The 15,864-nt window shown below is 36.9% G+C and overlaps 1 protein-coding gene and 1 long non-coding RNA gene across 6 annotated transcripts; one reads left to right on the forward strand and one right to left on the reverse strand.

The window, feature by feature from the left end:
* Nucleotides 1–6,354: 6,354 nt before the first annotated feature.
* SMIM15 (small integral membrane protein 15) lies at nt 6,355–9,719 on the reverse strand. 5 transcript variants are annotated; one of them, XR_004901926.1, is made up of 3 exons: nt 9,597–9,700; nt 8,249–8,386; nt 6,357–7,360 (listed from the first exon to the last, which is right to left on the reverse strand). XR_004901926.1 is itself a non-coding variant. In XM_036020320.1 (2 exons), the coding sequence occupies exons 1-2, from the start codon at nt 9,708–9,710 to the stop codon at nt 7,109–7,111; spliced, it is 366 nt and encodes a 121-aa protein (XP_035876213.1). In that variant the 5' UTR covers nt 9,711–9,719; the 3' UTR covers nt 6,355–7,108. The 5 variants fall into 5 exon arrangements, 1 of the variants encoding a protein (XP_035876213.1); XR_004901927.1 differs by lacking the exon at nt 9,597–9,700 and adding an exon at nt 9,389–9,403; XR_004901925.1 differs by lacking the exon at nt 9,597–9,700 and adding an exon at nt 9,270–9,286.
* A 61-nt stretch (nt 9,720–9,780) lies between these two features.
* Nucleotides 9,781–10,847, forward strand: LOC118499444. Its single transcript, XR_004901928.1, has 2 exons — nt 9,781–10,034; nt 10,447–10,847. It is a non-coding gene; the product is annotated as an uncharacterized LOC118499444 (long non-coding RNA).
* Nucleotides 10,848–15,864: the final 5,017 nt, after the last annotated feature.

A 15,864-nucleotide genomic window follows, 5' to 3' on the forward strand; every position in this document is an offset into this window, starting at 1 on the left:
GACTACATCAGACTAAACAGGTTTTGCTCAGCAAAGGAAAACATCAACAAAAGAAAAAGACAACACATAATGGAAGAACATATTCACCAATACATTTGATAAGGCATTAATACCCAAAATGTATAAAGACTTACAAAACTCAACACCAAAAAACAATTCAATTAAAAAACTGGCAAAGAACCTGAACAGATACTTCTCCAAGGAGTACATACAGATGGCTAATAAACATATGAAAAGATGCTCAGCATCACTAATCATCAGAGAAATACAAATTAAAACCACAATGAGATATCATCTCACAACTGTCAGAATAGCTATCATCAATAAATCAACAAACAAGTGCTGGTGAGGGTGTGGAGAATGGGGAACCCTTTTGCACTGTTGGTGGGGATGCAGATTGGTGCAGCCACTGTGGAAAGCAGTAGGGAGATACCTCAGAAAATTAAAAATGGATCTGCCTTTTTACCCAGTGATCTCTCTTCTCAGAATTTATCTGAAAGAACCCAAAACACTACTTCAAAAGTACTTAAGCACTCCTGTGTTCATTGCAGCATCATTTAAAATCACCAAGATTTGTAACCAGCCAAGAGTCCATCAGTAGATGAGTGGATAAAACAACTATGGGTCATTTATACAATGGAATACTACTTGGCCATGAAAAAGAGGAAAAATTTCCCCTTTGTGATAGTATGGATAGACCTGAAGAACATTATGCTAAGTGAAATAAGCCATCCAGTGAAAGATAAATACCACATGATTCCACTCATACATGGAATCCAATGAACAAACTGAAATAACGAGCAAAATAGAGACAGACTTATAGAGAGCAGGAATTTGGGCAGGGCTGGGGAAGGTTAGAGGTTGGAGAAATTGAGGGGGGGAAAAGGACTAATGAACATTGACAACATTATGGTGATTATGTCATTGGGGAGGTGATATAAAGAGACCAAATGGTAATAGAAAAAATACAATAAAAATTTTTAAAGGAACATAAAATTGTATAGAACATTTGCAGCCAAGAAAATTTAGTTGATTGCCCTGGCTAGTGTTGTTCAGTGAATTGGGTGCCGGCCTGTGAACCATAAGGTCACTAGTTCAATTCCCATTCAGGGCACATGCCTGGGTTGCAGGCCAGGTCCCCACTTGGAGGCATGCAAGAGGCAACTGATCTATGTATCTCTTGCACATCAAGGTTTCTCTTCCTTTCTCCCTCCCTTCACCTAAAATTTATGATAAATAAATAAAATCTTTAAACATTTTTAGTGGGGGACCATCTGCCCTTGATGAATAGATGAGACTAAAGTGATCTTATGGATTGAAATTGGTGTTAAAACATGAATTAGGACCAATATGAGTAGACTATCCATCAGAAAAGTCTAAAAGAACAGTAAACAGGGAAATAGTATAATAATTACAATTCCATGGGCTTAAAAATTTGAGAAAATGGAAAATAGGAGAGAATTCTAAGAGAGCGATTCCACTGATGGTGGGGTCCCAGTGGTTTGTATATTGCATAAAGGTGTAGATAGATGACATTAAACACTATTATTACAGAAGTATTTTTGAACAGTCATACATTTTTCTGAAGTGTACTACCAAGTTTTGTTGCTAATTAGTCATTAATTTTAATACCGAGTTCTTTTTAGAGTGTTTGGCATTATAATAGACAATAAATATGTATGCATAAATGGCCCAAATTTTAATGCTCTGAGTAAAGGATTGTTAAAATCCTTGGTTAAGTGTTAACACTGAACTCCTAAAAACATAGGTTAAGATTTTTACTTAAAAAATTGTCAAAATTTTTATTGCTTAATAAGCTACATAAAAATACTTTATTATACTAAAGCAAGTAATCGTATATAATCACCATAGCATATTTATTGAATGACAAAGTCACTACGTGATAATAGTGATATTTCAGCAGCCTTGTTACTATCATGTTAAACATTCTCTTTACATCATTACGAAGTATTAGTACATCATACCATAGAGGCAAAATAGGAACTAGTCACTAGACAACATAAAAGAGGTAAAATTTGTAGAATGATTATAAATTAAGGTGTTTTTGCCCCTGGCCAGTGTGACTCAGGTGGTTGGAGCCTCATCCCATAACTGAAGGGCTGCGGGTTTGATTCCCAGTCAGGACACATACGTAGGATGCAGTTTCAATCCCCAGTCCAAGTATGTACAATCCTCGAGAAGGCAACTAATCAATGCTTCTCTCTTGCATTGATGTTTCTCTCGCTCCCTTCTCTCTCTCCTTTTTCTCTCTAAAAGCAATGAAAAAATGTCCTCAGGTGAGAATTAAAAAAAGAAAAAAGATATTTTTGAATCCTGGATTACAGGAAAAACTGCAAATTTCTAACATGCCTGAATATTTCTATTGCCAAATACCTATTAGTTTATTAATTGTAATATATATATATATATATATATATATATATATATATATATCTTTTGTGAACATTTGCCATTAGAGCATGTTTATAGATAACATATGACAGAATTTATGTTGACTTTAACACTTACAGTTTTCATTTAAGATGTTTTACACAAGTAGCAAAAAACCAAGAAATTCCAGCCAAGCCCAGGTGGGGAAATATCTTATAGTAAGATGGTACTGGCCCACCATCATTAGAGTATGCCCTTTCAAAGTGACTTTGACAGGTGGGGAAGTTTGTAGTAACCCATCCACACTGCTTTCCTCAAGGCTAACATTTTTAGGATGACCAGTTGTACTCTTAGGTGGTATCAGAACAGAGTTAAATGTCCTACATAAAAACTGAACTGTAATCTTGGCCTAACTAACAATCTTTTCATTATACTTGGCTTTTAGACCAGGCACATGCAAAGCAGAATTAAGTGTTAAATAGCATATTAGCTTGTCCACAATATTTCATATTTTAAATAATTGTATTTTGGGTATTTATATTTTTTAAATGAAAATATTTTTTGTCTCAAGACAGACTTCAAACCTATGCATTTTTTTAAATTTCAAAAGATGTTCATTTTGCCCTGGCTGGTGTAGCTCAGTGGATCCAGTGCGGGCTGCGAACCAAAGTGTCACAGGTTCAATTCCCAGTCAGAGTACATGCCTGGGTTGCAGGCCATGACCCCCAGCAACCCCACATTGATGTTTCTCTCTTTCTCCCTCCCTTCCCTCTCTAAAAATAAATAAATAAAATCTTTAAAAAATGTTCATTTTAAATAAGTAGAGTTTTATACATATATTACTTTCTCATAGGTAAATCCTTTGATTTCCTATGCCTCTACAATACATATAGTATATTTTTACATCAATAATGGGTTTATTTTGTGTATAAATAGCTCCAATATAGAAAGTGTGTTGGCTGTTGCATTTAAAGATTTATTTTATTTATATTTTGGTTTATTTATTTATAGAGAGAGGGCTGGGAGAGGAGAAATACGAATGTGAGAGAGAAAACATCACTTATCTTTTGCATGCCCCTGAACCGGGGATGGAACCCCCAACCCAGACATGTGCACTGACGAAGAGTGAAACTGGGGACACTTTGCTTTGTGGAACAATGCAGAACGATGCCCAACCTACTGAGCCACACTGGTCAGGGCAGTTTATTCAGTTTAATCATGTAAATTTAGCCTAATAGTTATGCCTTAGATATTTATAGTTAAAAATTAACAAAATGGAAGAAATACTTTTTCCCATTATCTATTATCTTTTTCCATTCCTAGTTTTACTAACTGATTTCTGGCTGTCGTTTAATTTTTGTTACATTATTAAAAATATTTTTCCCTTTTTATTGAGTTTATTGGGGTGACACTGATTAACAGTATTATCCAGGTTTCAGATGCACAATTCTACAACACATCATCTGTGCACTGTATTGTGTTCACTAGAGTCTGCAGCCATCACCATTTACCTCCCCTTTACCCTCTTCCATCTCCCCCGACCCTCACAAGCACCACACTGCTGTGTACCTGTTTTTGTTCAATCCCTCCACCTGCTCCCAGATCCCCTCCCTGCCCACATAGCTATCAGCCTGCTATGAGTCTGTCTCTAATTTGCTTGTTAGTTCATATAGTTCCTTAGATTTCACCTAAGTGAAATCATATGGTACTTATCTTTCCTTCTCTATTTTTATTTCTTAATCAGCCCTGAACCAGTACCAATATATTTTCTTAATGCTATCTCATGAACCACACTATTTAAAATAAAACCTGAATTTATTTAGCCAAGGCTTTTTCAAACTTTGTGTTCTTTGGAGAAAAAAAAATATCGATAAGTCTATGGTAGTTGAATTAAGTTAAAAGACTCCAAGATACCACACAGGAATAAACCCTAAGTTTTACCTTGTGTTTCCCTTCTCAAGGGAAAACACAAGGTAAATTGAATCCCTTCTAATGTTTGAGAAATAAAGAATTTGTCCTTATATATTTATTCCAGATATGAAGTAAATTAGAGTGATCCTTTAATCAGTTGCAAGCATAAAAACAATCATGCCTAAACAGGAACCAAACTTTCTCTAATTTAAAACACAGGTGTCAAGTGCCCCTGCCACTTTCCCTTACTTCACCATAAGGAAAGAATAGGTGAGTGTTAACTATATTTTAACATCAGGGTTTCCAGCTCATAGCTCCCTAAACTTATTTCCAGTATGCTTAATTTCAAGAAATTAAAGGAAATGCCTTGCAAATTTGATACAGTAATAATACCACGCTGAAGTTGATCACATGGACACTATCACATGGATCAAATTCTGACACAAAAACTGTGTGTGTGTGTGTGTGTGTTGCAGAGGGCAGAGGCATTAAATGTTTGTTACAGGCAGCCTGTTTTTCACCCCCAAAACCAGCCCAAAAAAGGTAATTGATTGTATTACTTCTTAGAACTTCAATATAAATAAGTAGGCAAATTTTAAAGGAAGTATTCTGGATAATAGTAAATGGGATTTTTTCAACAACGGTATTATTTGTTACAATGAGAAAAGATTGATTTTTCTGAAGAATCTAAAACCTCACAGTAGTATATATTTTGAATCCCCCCGCCACACACACACACATACACAAAGATACACAAATACTGTAAAACCTGTTGACCTCGCATGTATAAAAAGGCTCCATACATGCTGGGGAAAGCTGAAGAAACAACAAATGGTATATGCCAAACAAATTTAAAATTGAAATGTGTTAGGACTTTAAAATAAATTATTTTTAAAAGATTTCAGTTAAATACCTTTACATTATCACAACAGTACCATTGAAACCACAGCTTTAGTAGATAACTGGGGGTTGAGATGAATGTATCTTTTGCTATAGTACTTTTACTCTAAAATGTGGCAAAAAGCGGTACATACGTATATAAATTATTTTTGTTAACAGCTTGATGGCAAAGACCTGAAAGCACTTTAGATATATCTTAATAGTTTTTCTTAAACTGGTCTCTGCAGATCCATAAGGATCAATAGTTATACCTAAGCATTTTTTGAAATTTTGTTTTAATTTCAATAATACAAAAAGCATATCCTAGGTCACTTGAATTCCTAACTCATAACTAAACACTGAATTACTTCAATGCCTAGGGTTGCAATGTATTGATTACAGTGGCATCAAGTAGGAACTGACAACCTAAATAATAGTAGTAAGTATTGTTCATACCAGTCTGTAAATATTCTCAGGGGTCCTTGGGTTCTCACTTGAGAAGGATTACCCTCAACTTTTACAAGAATGTTTAGCTATACATGAAATTCAAACCCTTTGAAAAGTCTAACTTCTGTAACATATCTAACTTGTTTTACTACCCTCCCCAAAAAAACAAAACCCAGCACCTCCTTATAAAAAAGTATCAAATTTATTTCAATATCTACTTTCATTTTTAAATTAAAGCTATTGGATAATTTCTGTAATTTAAAATTCATTACCAGAGATGAAGAAAATATTAATAAGCTATTAAATACCGACAGCAAGTAAAATTATTGGACTATGCATATATAAAAGCTGTATTTCATAGTAAAAAGTTCCAGTTTTAAAGAAATATCCTTTAGCATTTTATTTCTAATTACAACACACACTCATTCTGACATAATTTATCTTTTTCACCCAATTACTACTATGCCAAACAAAATTTTTCTAAATGCTAAGCCTTTTTTTACCACTTATGAAATGATACTCTTTAAGAGTTCCTTAAAAGAAATTTGAAATTTTAATTTTCACTATGAACTTGTTTGATCAAAAATTATAGGACATCACTACCACGGGTTAAAACAAATGGAATAAAAAGGAAAAGTGGTATCTATATAATCAGCAAATTATCAGCTAAGACATTTTAACTACTTCACATTTCTAATTAGCGCAAGAATAAACTGGCTCCAAAGCACTACAAGGTTTGGAATTTTTATTGCAAGCTTTATATCATAGTGTTACTCTATTCAACAAATCATCTCTAAGTAAATGGCAGTGTTTGTAAGTACAAAAATTGTTATATCCAGTAGGTGGTATTCTATATAGACAAAATAATAAGATAATTTTTTATAAAATTTGATTTTAAAAAGGCAAGATATCTGATAATTACCAGTATCTCAAAGGCAAAAATGAGAAAAATGCATAAAATTGAAGTACTCATTGATTAATAATATTTTGCTTTGAGAAAGCCAGAATGATTCTAAGAAACAAGCAATAAGGATAAAAGATGTAATTAATATACTGGATCTCTTTTAAGCCAAAGCGTACTTTTCACCTCAGGACAATTCTCATTTTTACATTCTCAGTTTCCTTCATCCAGAACAGGACCCCATTTTGAGCCAGTATTTGAATAGAGTTCATAATTTAAAGTCATTTTTTTCCCCCACAGGATGTTTTCATTTCAGGAGATAAGCTGCAAAATGGCAAATGACTAAGTCAGTCATAAAGAATTTGCAGTATAATAAATGCCAATTTACAATAACTGTGAACAGACTTCTGTATCAAAGCTTAAAAGCTGCTATACCAGAGGTCAGAACTAACATGAATCTTCCATATGTTCAAACTTCGTTTACTAGTCATAAATCCAGAAAAGAAACCTTAGAGGGTCGTTGCAAGCTGCATAATTTCCCAAGTAAGTTTTCTCCAGTGGCAGAGCCTGTTCATTCCTTCAGTCCTTTTTTAATCGTTTAGCTTTTGCAATATTCTCTTGACGTTTTTGTTTTTTCTTTTGCTCCTTTTCCCTTGCCTCAATCATCTTGGCCAATTTCCAGGACAGGACAGCACTTGCTAGAAACAATGGAGTAAGGGCCAAAATAACTGTTGTAAGGAAGCCGTATGGGTCCTTTGCAGCCCATTCCACAATATACTCAGCCCAAGCCTTTATGTCCAACATCTTTGTGGCAGTCTTAGGAAAGGGAGGCTGGGGGGAAGAGAACAAGAGAAAAGAATATGTGGTTAGTCAACTTTTGAAAAAGTTACACCATACAATCAATTAACTCAGAATTCCATTATCACTCATTAGTTGTTTTTAAAAGTATTAACTGGTACTATTTTAATAGATATCTCCAGTTAAAAAAGAATAATTCAGTTAGGACAACAAGAGTGACACTCAAAAGACATGAAGGTATACAAGATAAAAGTAAAAACCATGTGGAATCTGTCATAAAGGACTATGCATTCTCACATGCTGCCTATAATCGAGATAAATTTTGGCAGCAAACTTTTATAAGAATCTTGAGTTTTATATATTCATTCCAGGAAACTGTTGAGCCCCATTTATCATTTTTTTGACATAGCCTTTTGACATAGCCATTACTGAGTACTAATTAACAAAAATACAAATCATCAAATTTGGTGTGTGAAAAAGACAGGCAAGACTACATGAAATACTTGGAGAAGGAGAGGTAATGAATGACCACTTCCAGGAATAAAAAGAAGAAACCACAATAATATCCACATTCAGATACAAAGAGATAAAAGCAAAATGTGACATATTATTTGATGTGCTCTTTCAGCTTTGAGGACTCCTACTTGAGGACATAATGTAATAAATGAGAATATATTTAATAATGAGAAAATTAACCATAACAGGTGCCATGCATTTGTTCCCTTTTGAGTTGATAAGGAGGGCCATCTGGCAAATGAGAATAGTGTGGATTTGAGTGCCATTTTTATTTTGCCCCAGAGGCTTTTCTACCTTTCACACTTGTGTCAACCCCTATTCAAAGAAGAGAATTAGAATACCGTGGTAGGAGTGGGTCTATATACAGTTACTCATATTTTCAGCGGGTATTAAAAAATTATCTACCTTAGGCTTGAGTTGTGATCTCTAACTTTGTCCTGGGATTATTAGTGAGCCAATTACAATTTCAGATAGATGACCCTTGGTTGATTGTCTTCTTCTTTAGCTTTACTATATGCTTTTGAGAGGTTTATATTCTATACGCTGGAGGGGTTGAAAAGAATAGATAACAGAATAAAAAGTTTAAGTCACAACTTTCAGGACAATTATAATACAAGTTAAGTGAAAAACTTCTAAATTGTACATATGCAACCTATAAATGGCACCTAGAATTGCCTGGCACACCACAGACATCTAACTATCTATCTCTTTCTTCCTACTTTGAAAAAAATAATTACTACAACTGCAAATGCCCTCTAAAAAAGTCTACTTCCTGGAGATCACGTATTTTACTAAGTAACTTACTTAAACAATATAATTATAAATTTTATAACTCACTGACATATAAAAAGATGTTAACTCACTGATGTTAGTTACAGCATTTACAGGATTAAGTACACAATTACAAAATCAAACACTTTGCCTTACTTTTTAAAGGTTCTTTTTTCTCTCCCTATTATACGATTCGTGTTCTCCCTAAAAGAATCAAAAAAGAACCAAAACAAAATATAAACTATCCACAATTCCATCACCTCAAGAAAACTGCCACTGATTTTAATTATGTCCTCTGGTTTCTTCATATTTTCAACTGAAAACACATTAAACTGCCTAGTATGTTAAAATATCGCAGCCCGCCTTCCCATCCCCCCAAATCGTACGCTCCATCTGCAGAGTCGGACCTAGGCCCTACAGTGATCGGTCCGTTTCAACTTCTCCAGCCCAGCAATGAATTAACTAATGCAAAATACAGGGATAAGCAAAAGAACTTTGCAATAAAGGGTAAAGTGGGAGTGAAGGGCCTGGTTTGTGGCCAAGTTTTAACCATTAACACAAAGAAAAGCGTTAACACCTCCTTTGTGCCTCCCACACTTTAGGAATAGTACTCTTCTTCCTTCCGTAAGGGGTTCACCGGGCTTGATCGGCGGACCTGCCCGGCGCCTGAAGCTGTAGCTGATGACACTTCCGCTTCTTCCTTAGGTTTCCCCCTAGTTCATTCTTCCTCCGTTAGCCCATCCGGCCAACCAGTCCCTGAGGGCCCACATTCACCCCACGCTGTCGGCCTCAGTGAGTGCAGACCCTGCGGGACTCGGAGCGGCCGTCCCGGGGAACACGGGGTAGGCCCCGCCACGCCTCGCATCTCGCGTGCCGCGACCGCCTCTGCTGGGCACCTGGGCGAAACCTCACCGGAGCAAGCCACCATCCTCCCGCGCACCGTGCCCAGGACCTCGGGCTCGGACCCCAGCCCGCCACTCACCACCGGGCCGGAAGCAGGAATGCGGAAGCCCGGGCTTTCCTGCCCCGCCCACAGGTCTGCCCCAGTCTGAATCCGGCTTGAGAAAGTCGAGAGGCCAGTTTCCGGCTGCGCCATTGCCGCTTGGGTCCCGGGACCACGACTTCCAGGACCCTGGGCGTGGGCGGGGGCGGGACGGCGCCGGGGTTTCCGCGAGCGGCAGGTGACGCCGCGCTGGGCCACCTCCGGGGCTGACGTTCAGGCGAGGGTGGGCACAGGCCTCTGGGAATGGGTCCGGGCTCAACTGAGTTCTTCTACCTTTGCTCCCTAGGCCAGCCGGGAAACGGTCCCCCTGCCCTGCGGGAGCCAGGTGATGGAGGGCCCCGGTGGGTGAGGATTGAGGTCCCTGGAAACTCAGACCAAAGAGCGTCGGCAGGAAAAGAGTTGGTCCCCACAGTCAAGGTGAGGGGCACACAATGACTTCCGAAGTATTCTGGCGAGTTGCTTCGGGTTCACGAGTCCCCCTTTGCCCCTCTCCTGATTGGACAGTAGTTGAAGCCTGACGTAGAGGAGGCAAAACAGCAATTGGACTCGGGTGGATGCACTGAATCTGGTTACTAAGGGAAAATGCAGCCATGCTGTGCGAGGAGGGCTTTTTGTTGTTGTTTGTTTTTAATTTAAGAACCTAACTCATTTCTCACACACACACACACACACACACACACACAAATCGATATTTGCCCAAAGTAAACGATAAATAATTATACTGGGTATAGAGCTCCCACAGAGGCACTTGTTCTTTCAGTACACAAATAAAGGGATACAAAAGTCAACAAGCAGGAGGAGTGAATTAATATTGTCTTCCAATATACAGGAACTGAATGATTAGCTCTGGTTTGGTTGGCGACTGAATTTTGTGATTGCTTGCACTGAACTGCACTGTTTGACTACTCCAGCAAGTGTTGCAAGACCTCTTCATTGTTGTATGACAAATACAGAAAGTTTTTATTCTTGAAAGACTATAGAATGTTCTCTTTGAGGAGCAAGCTGTAACATGTATAACTAGTTTAGGTATAACAACGTTAACTGTTGTTTACCAGGGAACAGGCTTTTGGCAAATAATCTAAAATAATGTTCGTTGGGCATATGTTAATGTTTGCATGTTGTATTAGCAGCAGTTGTTTCCCTACTCATTCTTGTTTAAAGACTTGGATGATGGTTTCAAAGCTTGGCCTGCTGGATCTAGCCTGTACCTGTAGTAGCCAGAAAAAAAAATAGACTCAGTCACTGGATTGTGTGTACTCAACACTTTACTTGCTGGAGGTAATAATATATGAACTTTTAAAACTTGCCCAAATAGTAATTCCAGGAGGGGATCAGAATTTATTTTAACGTCCTTTATTACAAAGCTAAGGTGAAGAGACAGTATTCCCAATTACTACCTCTCCAATAGTTGGCTCTGTTGCATCCCTCATTAAACACATAGAAGTCTTGGGCCAGAAGATCTTGCACATAAGGAGGAAACACTGTATGTAGCTCTTTGGCTCTAGTGTTAGATCATCCTTTCACAGTCCGATATTAACTGAGCCAGCTTCCAGTTCCAGAGCAGGCTGCAAGTTCAGGAATAGGATGGAGTTGCAACTGCTGAGCTCCTTATTGCAACCTGCATTGCCTTAATGAGAGGTGGTGCCACGATTGGTTCTTTCTACAGTGAAAGTCTTACAGTTTGTGAGTTGAGATTCACTTGTCCCTGCTGATCTGTATACTTTAAGTCACTCTGAGCCCGTTTCCTTTTCTGTTTGTGGAAAGTGTGCTAGGTTATCTCTGGTGTTTTTTCAGCATTGAAGTTTTGTCAGTTGGACTGGATTTGGCCATTTTTCTGATGTATGCTTTTTTGTCTTTTAAATATGTTTTATTGATTATGCTATTACAATTATCCCATTTTACCCCCTTTATTTCCCTCCGCCCTGCATCCCCCTACCCACACTCCCCTCCCTTAATTCATGTCCATGGGTCATACATATGTAAGTTCTTCAGCTTCTACATTTCCTAAACTATTCTTAACTACCCCTGTCTATTTTGTACCTACCATTTATGCTTCTTTATTCCCTGTACCTTTTCTATGCTTCTTAAGCAGCAGCAGAATAAGGAATTTAGTGGAAACATCATAGCCAGTTTTCTTAAGGTCTTATTCTTTACTTGAAAAAGTCCACAATTGGGTTTTAATTACTCCTCTCAAGTGTCTTTCAGAATGCCAACTTAGAATAACAAGGAAATAAGATTGGCCAGTATTTATTTTTTCAGAAATAAAGTCTTACCCACATAACTAACCAAATTATTGGTAACTAAACTTTACACTTAATTAAGGACGCTTTGTCTTTGCTTTGGAATAATTTCTGCATAGCATGTCACACCACCAGCCCCATCAGCATTAGTTACTCTGTTGCAGTGATTTTCAACCTGTGTGCCAGCATGAATTTTTAAAACATGCAATACCTCATTATTTAGTCAAGGGCACTGACCTATTTTCCCTCAGATTGTCAAATTAAAAAATTGCAACAGTCAACTCAACAATAGTAGTCCAGTGTGAATGAGTCAAAATTATACTTGTTTTTGGTCAGATCTGCAAAAAATGATTTTTGGTGTGCTGCAGTTTCAGTAATTAGTTTGTGTGTCATGAAATGAACAAGGTTGAACATGGCTGCTTTGTTGCAGTTACATTTTGAAAATGGAGTTTCACAAAATAGTAACAGTTTTTTTCCTCTTAAAAAGTTAATTCTTAGTTTTTTTCATGTGTCTGTTTAAAAATATTTTTCCCTTGGGTGGTAGAAAGTTACATTTCACCCTGACTCCTGTCAAAATTGTAAATGAGTGAAGCCTGAATAAGGTTCTCATAATAATCTAGACCTGACTAAATATTTTGAGAGCTTTCTTACCTGTTCAACATTTTTCTTGTTTCCATGCAGTAACACTTCATATATTTGATTTATTTTGATGGAATTGGTTTCTTCCTTAAGTTTTATTTTGTGAGCTTTTTCTTTCATAGATATACAATGTAAACACATTTCTTAATAGGCATATTTATGTAATTAAAAAGTGATGATAAGTTTTTAGTGATATTTGGAAGATCGTACTGAAGAATAATTTTAAAGCTATTTTGAGTTCTTACTATATACCACCTACTGAGCTGGATGCTTCACATCTGTTATCACTAATCCTAAGACTAAACAACCAGATGCAATAGTATTCTTACACCCATTTTACAGATAAGGGACCAGGGACTTACAAAGTATAACAGGGTTCTAAGCACATCTGCCAAAGTCCCTGGTCTTTTTTAATATCTAAAGACTTGGCAAAAATGCTGGTTTCATAAGTGAAAGTATGTTTTTTGATTCTAAACTTGTTAATTAACTGATAACCACAACTAGTATCTTCCTGTACTTTAAAATTGCCTGTTGCCCAGGTGGTAGCATAATGGCTCAAAGAGGTGTGGAGGTGCAGAAGGGTCTCTCCAACCTTGACAGCTGATTTGCCAGTTCATCTCACGTACACGAACTGTCTACCAACCTCCAGCTTCTCTGTTGGGCCCTTTCAGTGTTAGACCAACCAATCAGTGATTCCATCCTCTCTTTAGTCTTGTCTTCTGAAGGGATGCTGGTCTGCCAGTTTGCTTCCAGCCAGTTTGCCTACAAAGTATCACCAAATTACTTTCTAGAAAGTTCATTTAGACCTATCCAATAACACAAAGAATTTTTTTTCAAATATTGTTATTTTTTGCCCATTGTGAAATGTAACTTATATAATTAGGTAATACTATGAAATACTTGCTTAAGGCATGGTTCTTGAAAACTTACAGGTTTTACCAATTAAGGAGGTAATGAAGCACATTTAAAAGATAGAATTAGTCTTCAAAATAACAAGATTTAGGGAGCAGTGCAAGGTTCTCTAACTCAGAAGGAATGCATATAAATATATATAGCAAGATAACTATTTAGACCACTTTGGCCAAAACTTGCCTGGAATACTATTCTCATGTTTTTGCAGGCCTACTGCCTGCCTTCCTCCTAAGGAAAGCCCTCCTTACCCCTATCACCTATTTTTTTCACAAAGCCTCATTTTGATATCTTACTTCTTTACTGGTTTATTTATTATCTGTTTTCCCCACTAGAATGTAAGTTATATGAGATCAGTTACCCCAGAACCAATAATATTGTTTTGAATAGTTGATTCCAAGTTACAGCATTTCTACTTACAAATAAAACTATTAGTGTTTGAACAGATCATAAGTCTACGGCCATACCACTCTGAACCCACCTGATCTCATTTGAACAAACCATGAAATCATGTAAATCCTGGGAAGATGTGAAGCTCATATTAAAGTACCAAATTGTTGCAACAGGTTTCGAAAGTAATAAGGGGTGCCCCAGTAAGAAATCTAAAGATTAGCAGATAAGATGTTTGGGGAAAGGTAAAAGTAATTGTGGTTAGCTTGTTAATGAAAGAAGACTAGTTGCTTAAAGATTTTCAAGCATATAAAAGTATGTATTAGGAATGTAGTGATTCATCATCTTCATTGATAAGATAAAAGGAATTAGTCCTAGACTGTAGGTGCTGAGAAATAAGATAAGAACAAGCTATATTAGAGATCTAAACAGAGATCTTTGAAAGTGGGGTATGAGTGTATATGCAGGCTAGATGCCCCTTCTAGATATTTTCCAGCTTTATGAGTCCCAAAGAAGATTGCAGGAGAAATACTGAAGTTAGATAGCAGATGCTTCTCTTGTTGATTATTCTTTGCTCTTTCTGTCCTTTTCCATGCATTTTAGAAATACAGTTAATACAGGTGGTTGTATATTGCTGCTTTGAGTAATTCATAACATTTTTTGACATAATACTGAAAATTGGTCGTTTCTGCTGTTAAACACTGAAATTATTTACCTTTACAATTTAATTCTGTATCTCCAGAATATACTATATATGCACTTGCAGCAAACTAATTCGCTTAGAAGAGCACCCTTTTGAGAGGATAAAATTGCCAGCAAATCGAAGGCTTCTGAAGCCTTCGTTTGCAGTCCTGTTAGAGTTTTGAGAGACACTAAGCTTTCCTGCTGAATCTAGAAGCTCAATTATTAGGTCTGTCTCTAAATGATGTAATTATATTAGCTAGGTCAAGTCACCTTTTTTTACTTCTGCCCTGGCATCTTTTTTTTTATTATTTTTAAAAAAGATTTTATTTATTTATTTATTTTAGAGAGATGAGGAAGGGAGGGAGAAAGAGAGGGAGTGAAACATCAGTGTGTGGTTGCCTCTAGCTCACCCCATACTGGGGATATGGCCTGCAACCCGGGCATGTGGCCTGACTGGGAATCAAACCGGCGATGCTTTGGTTCACAGGTCTGCGCTCAATCCACTGAGCTACAACAGCCAGGTGTCCTGGCATCTTCTAATCATTAAATAAGAATTGCTGTCTAATTGGAAAAACTAATCCATATATGCTATAAAAACTCTTCAGGGTAAAAGCAATGTGTATTGCAGAAACAGCCCCTAGCAGCTTCATCTTTGCTAAGTAGATTTTAATTTGATACCTTCCCTTCATCTAAGCAAGCTATTGGAAGGAAGTAACCATATAAAACATGTTAATCGCATTTGCTGTATTTTCGAGAACACAGTCCCCTGTGTGATACAGTGTCCTTTTATATAAAATCCCATTTAAGGTAGGCTAGAATGTGATTCTGAAAAAGAGGATTCTAGAAACCTCTTTTAAGTTTTAATTTAATTTTTAAATTTATATTTCAGTTACAGTTCACATAATATTATACTAGTTTCAGGTGTATAACATAATGAGTAGACATTTATATACCTTATGAAGTGATCACCCTTACAAGCTTAGTATTCATCTGACACCATACGTATGCAGTTAAGTACAGTATTATTGACTATATTCCCTATGCTGTACTTTACATCCTTGTGACTATTTTTATAACTGGCAATTTGTATTTAATCCCTTTTACCTTTGTCACCCATCCCTCCAGTCCCTCTCTATCTGACAACCATCAATTTGTTCTCTGAGTTTGTTTCTGTTTTGTTATGTGGAATTTTAATGGCATTTGTCCTTTTTTGTCTGATTTATGTCACTCAGCATAATACCCTCTGAATCCATTCATGTTGTTGGGAATGGTAAGATCTCACTCTTTTGTGGCTAAGTAATATTCCATTATATATTCAGGGGCCACGTCAGCCTCACAGCTGCCTTCAAAGGGCCAAATGTAATTTTAGGGACTGTGTAAAGGTA

The sequence above is a fragment of the Phyllostomus discolor genome, chromosome 3 (genome assembly GCF_004126475.2).
Source record: "Phyllostomus discolor isolate MPI-MPIP mPhyDis1 chromosome 3, mPhyDis1.pri.v3, whole genome shotgun sequence".
Classification (NCBI taxonomy): domain Eukaryota; kingdom Metazoa; phylum Chordata; class Mammalia; order Chiroptera; family Phyllostomidae; genus Phyllostomus; species Phyllostomus discolor.

Bases quoted from the DNA above. Each gene is read 5' to 3' on its own strand.
- SMIM15 (XM_036020320.1), bottom strand. From the start codon at position 9,710: ATGGCGCAGCCGGAAACTGGCCTCTCGACTTTCTCAAGCCGGATTCAG. The intron at 7,361-9,596 runs GTGAGTGGCGGG...TCTTCCCCCCAG, and splicing joins TTCCTGCTTCCGGCCCGGTG to CCTCCCTTTCCTAAGACTGC.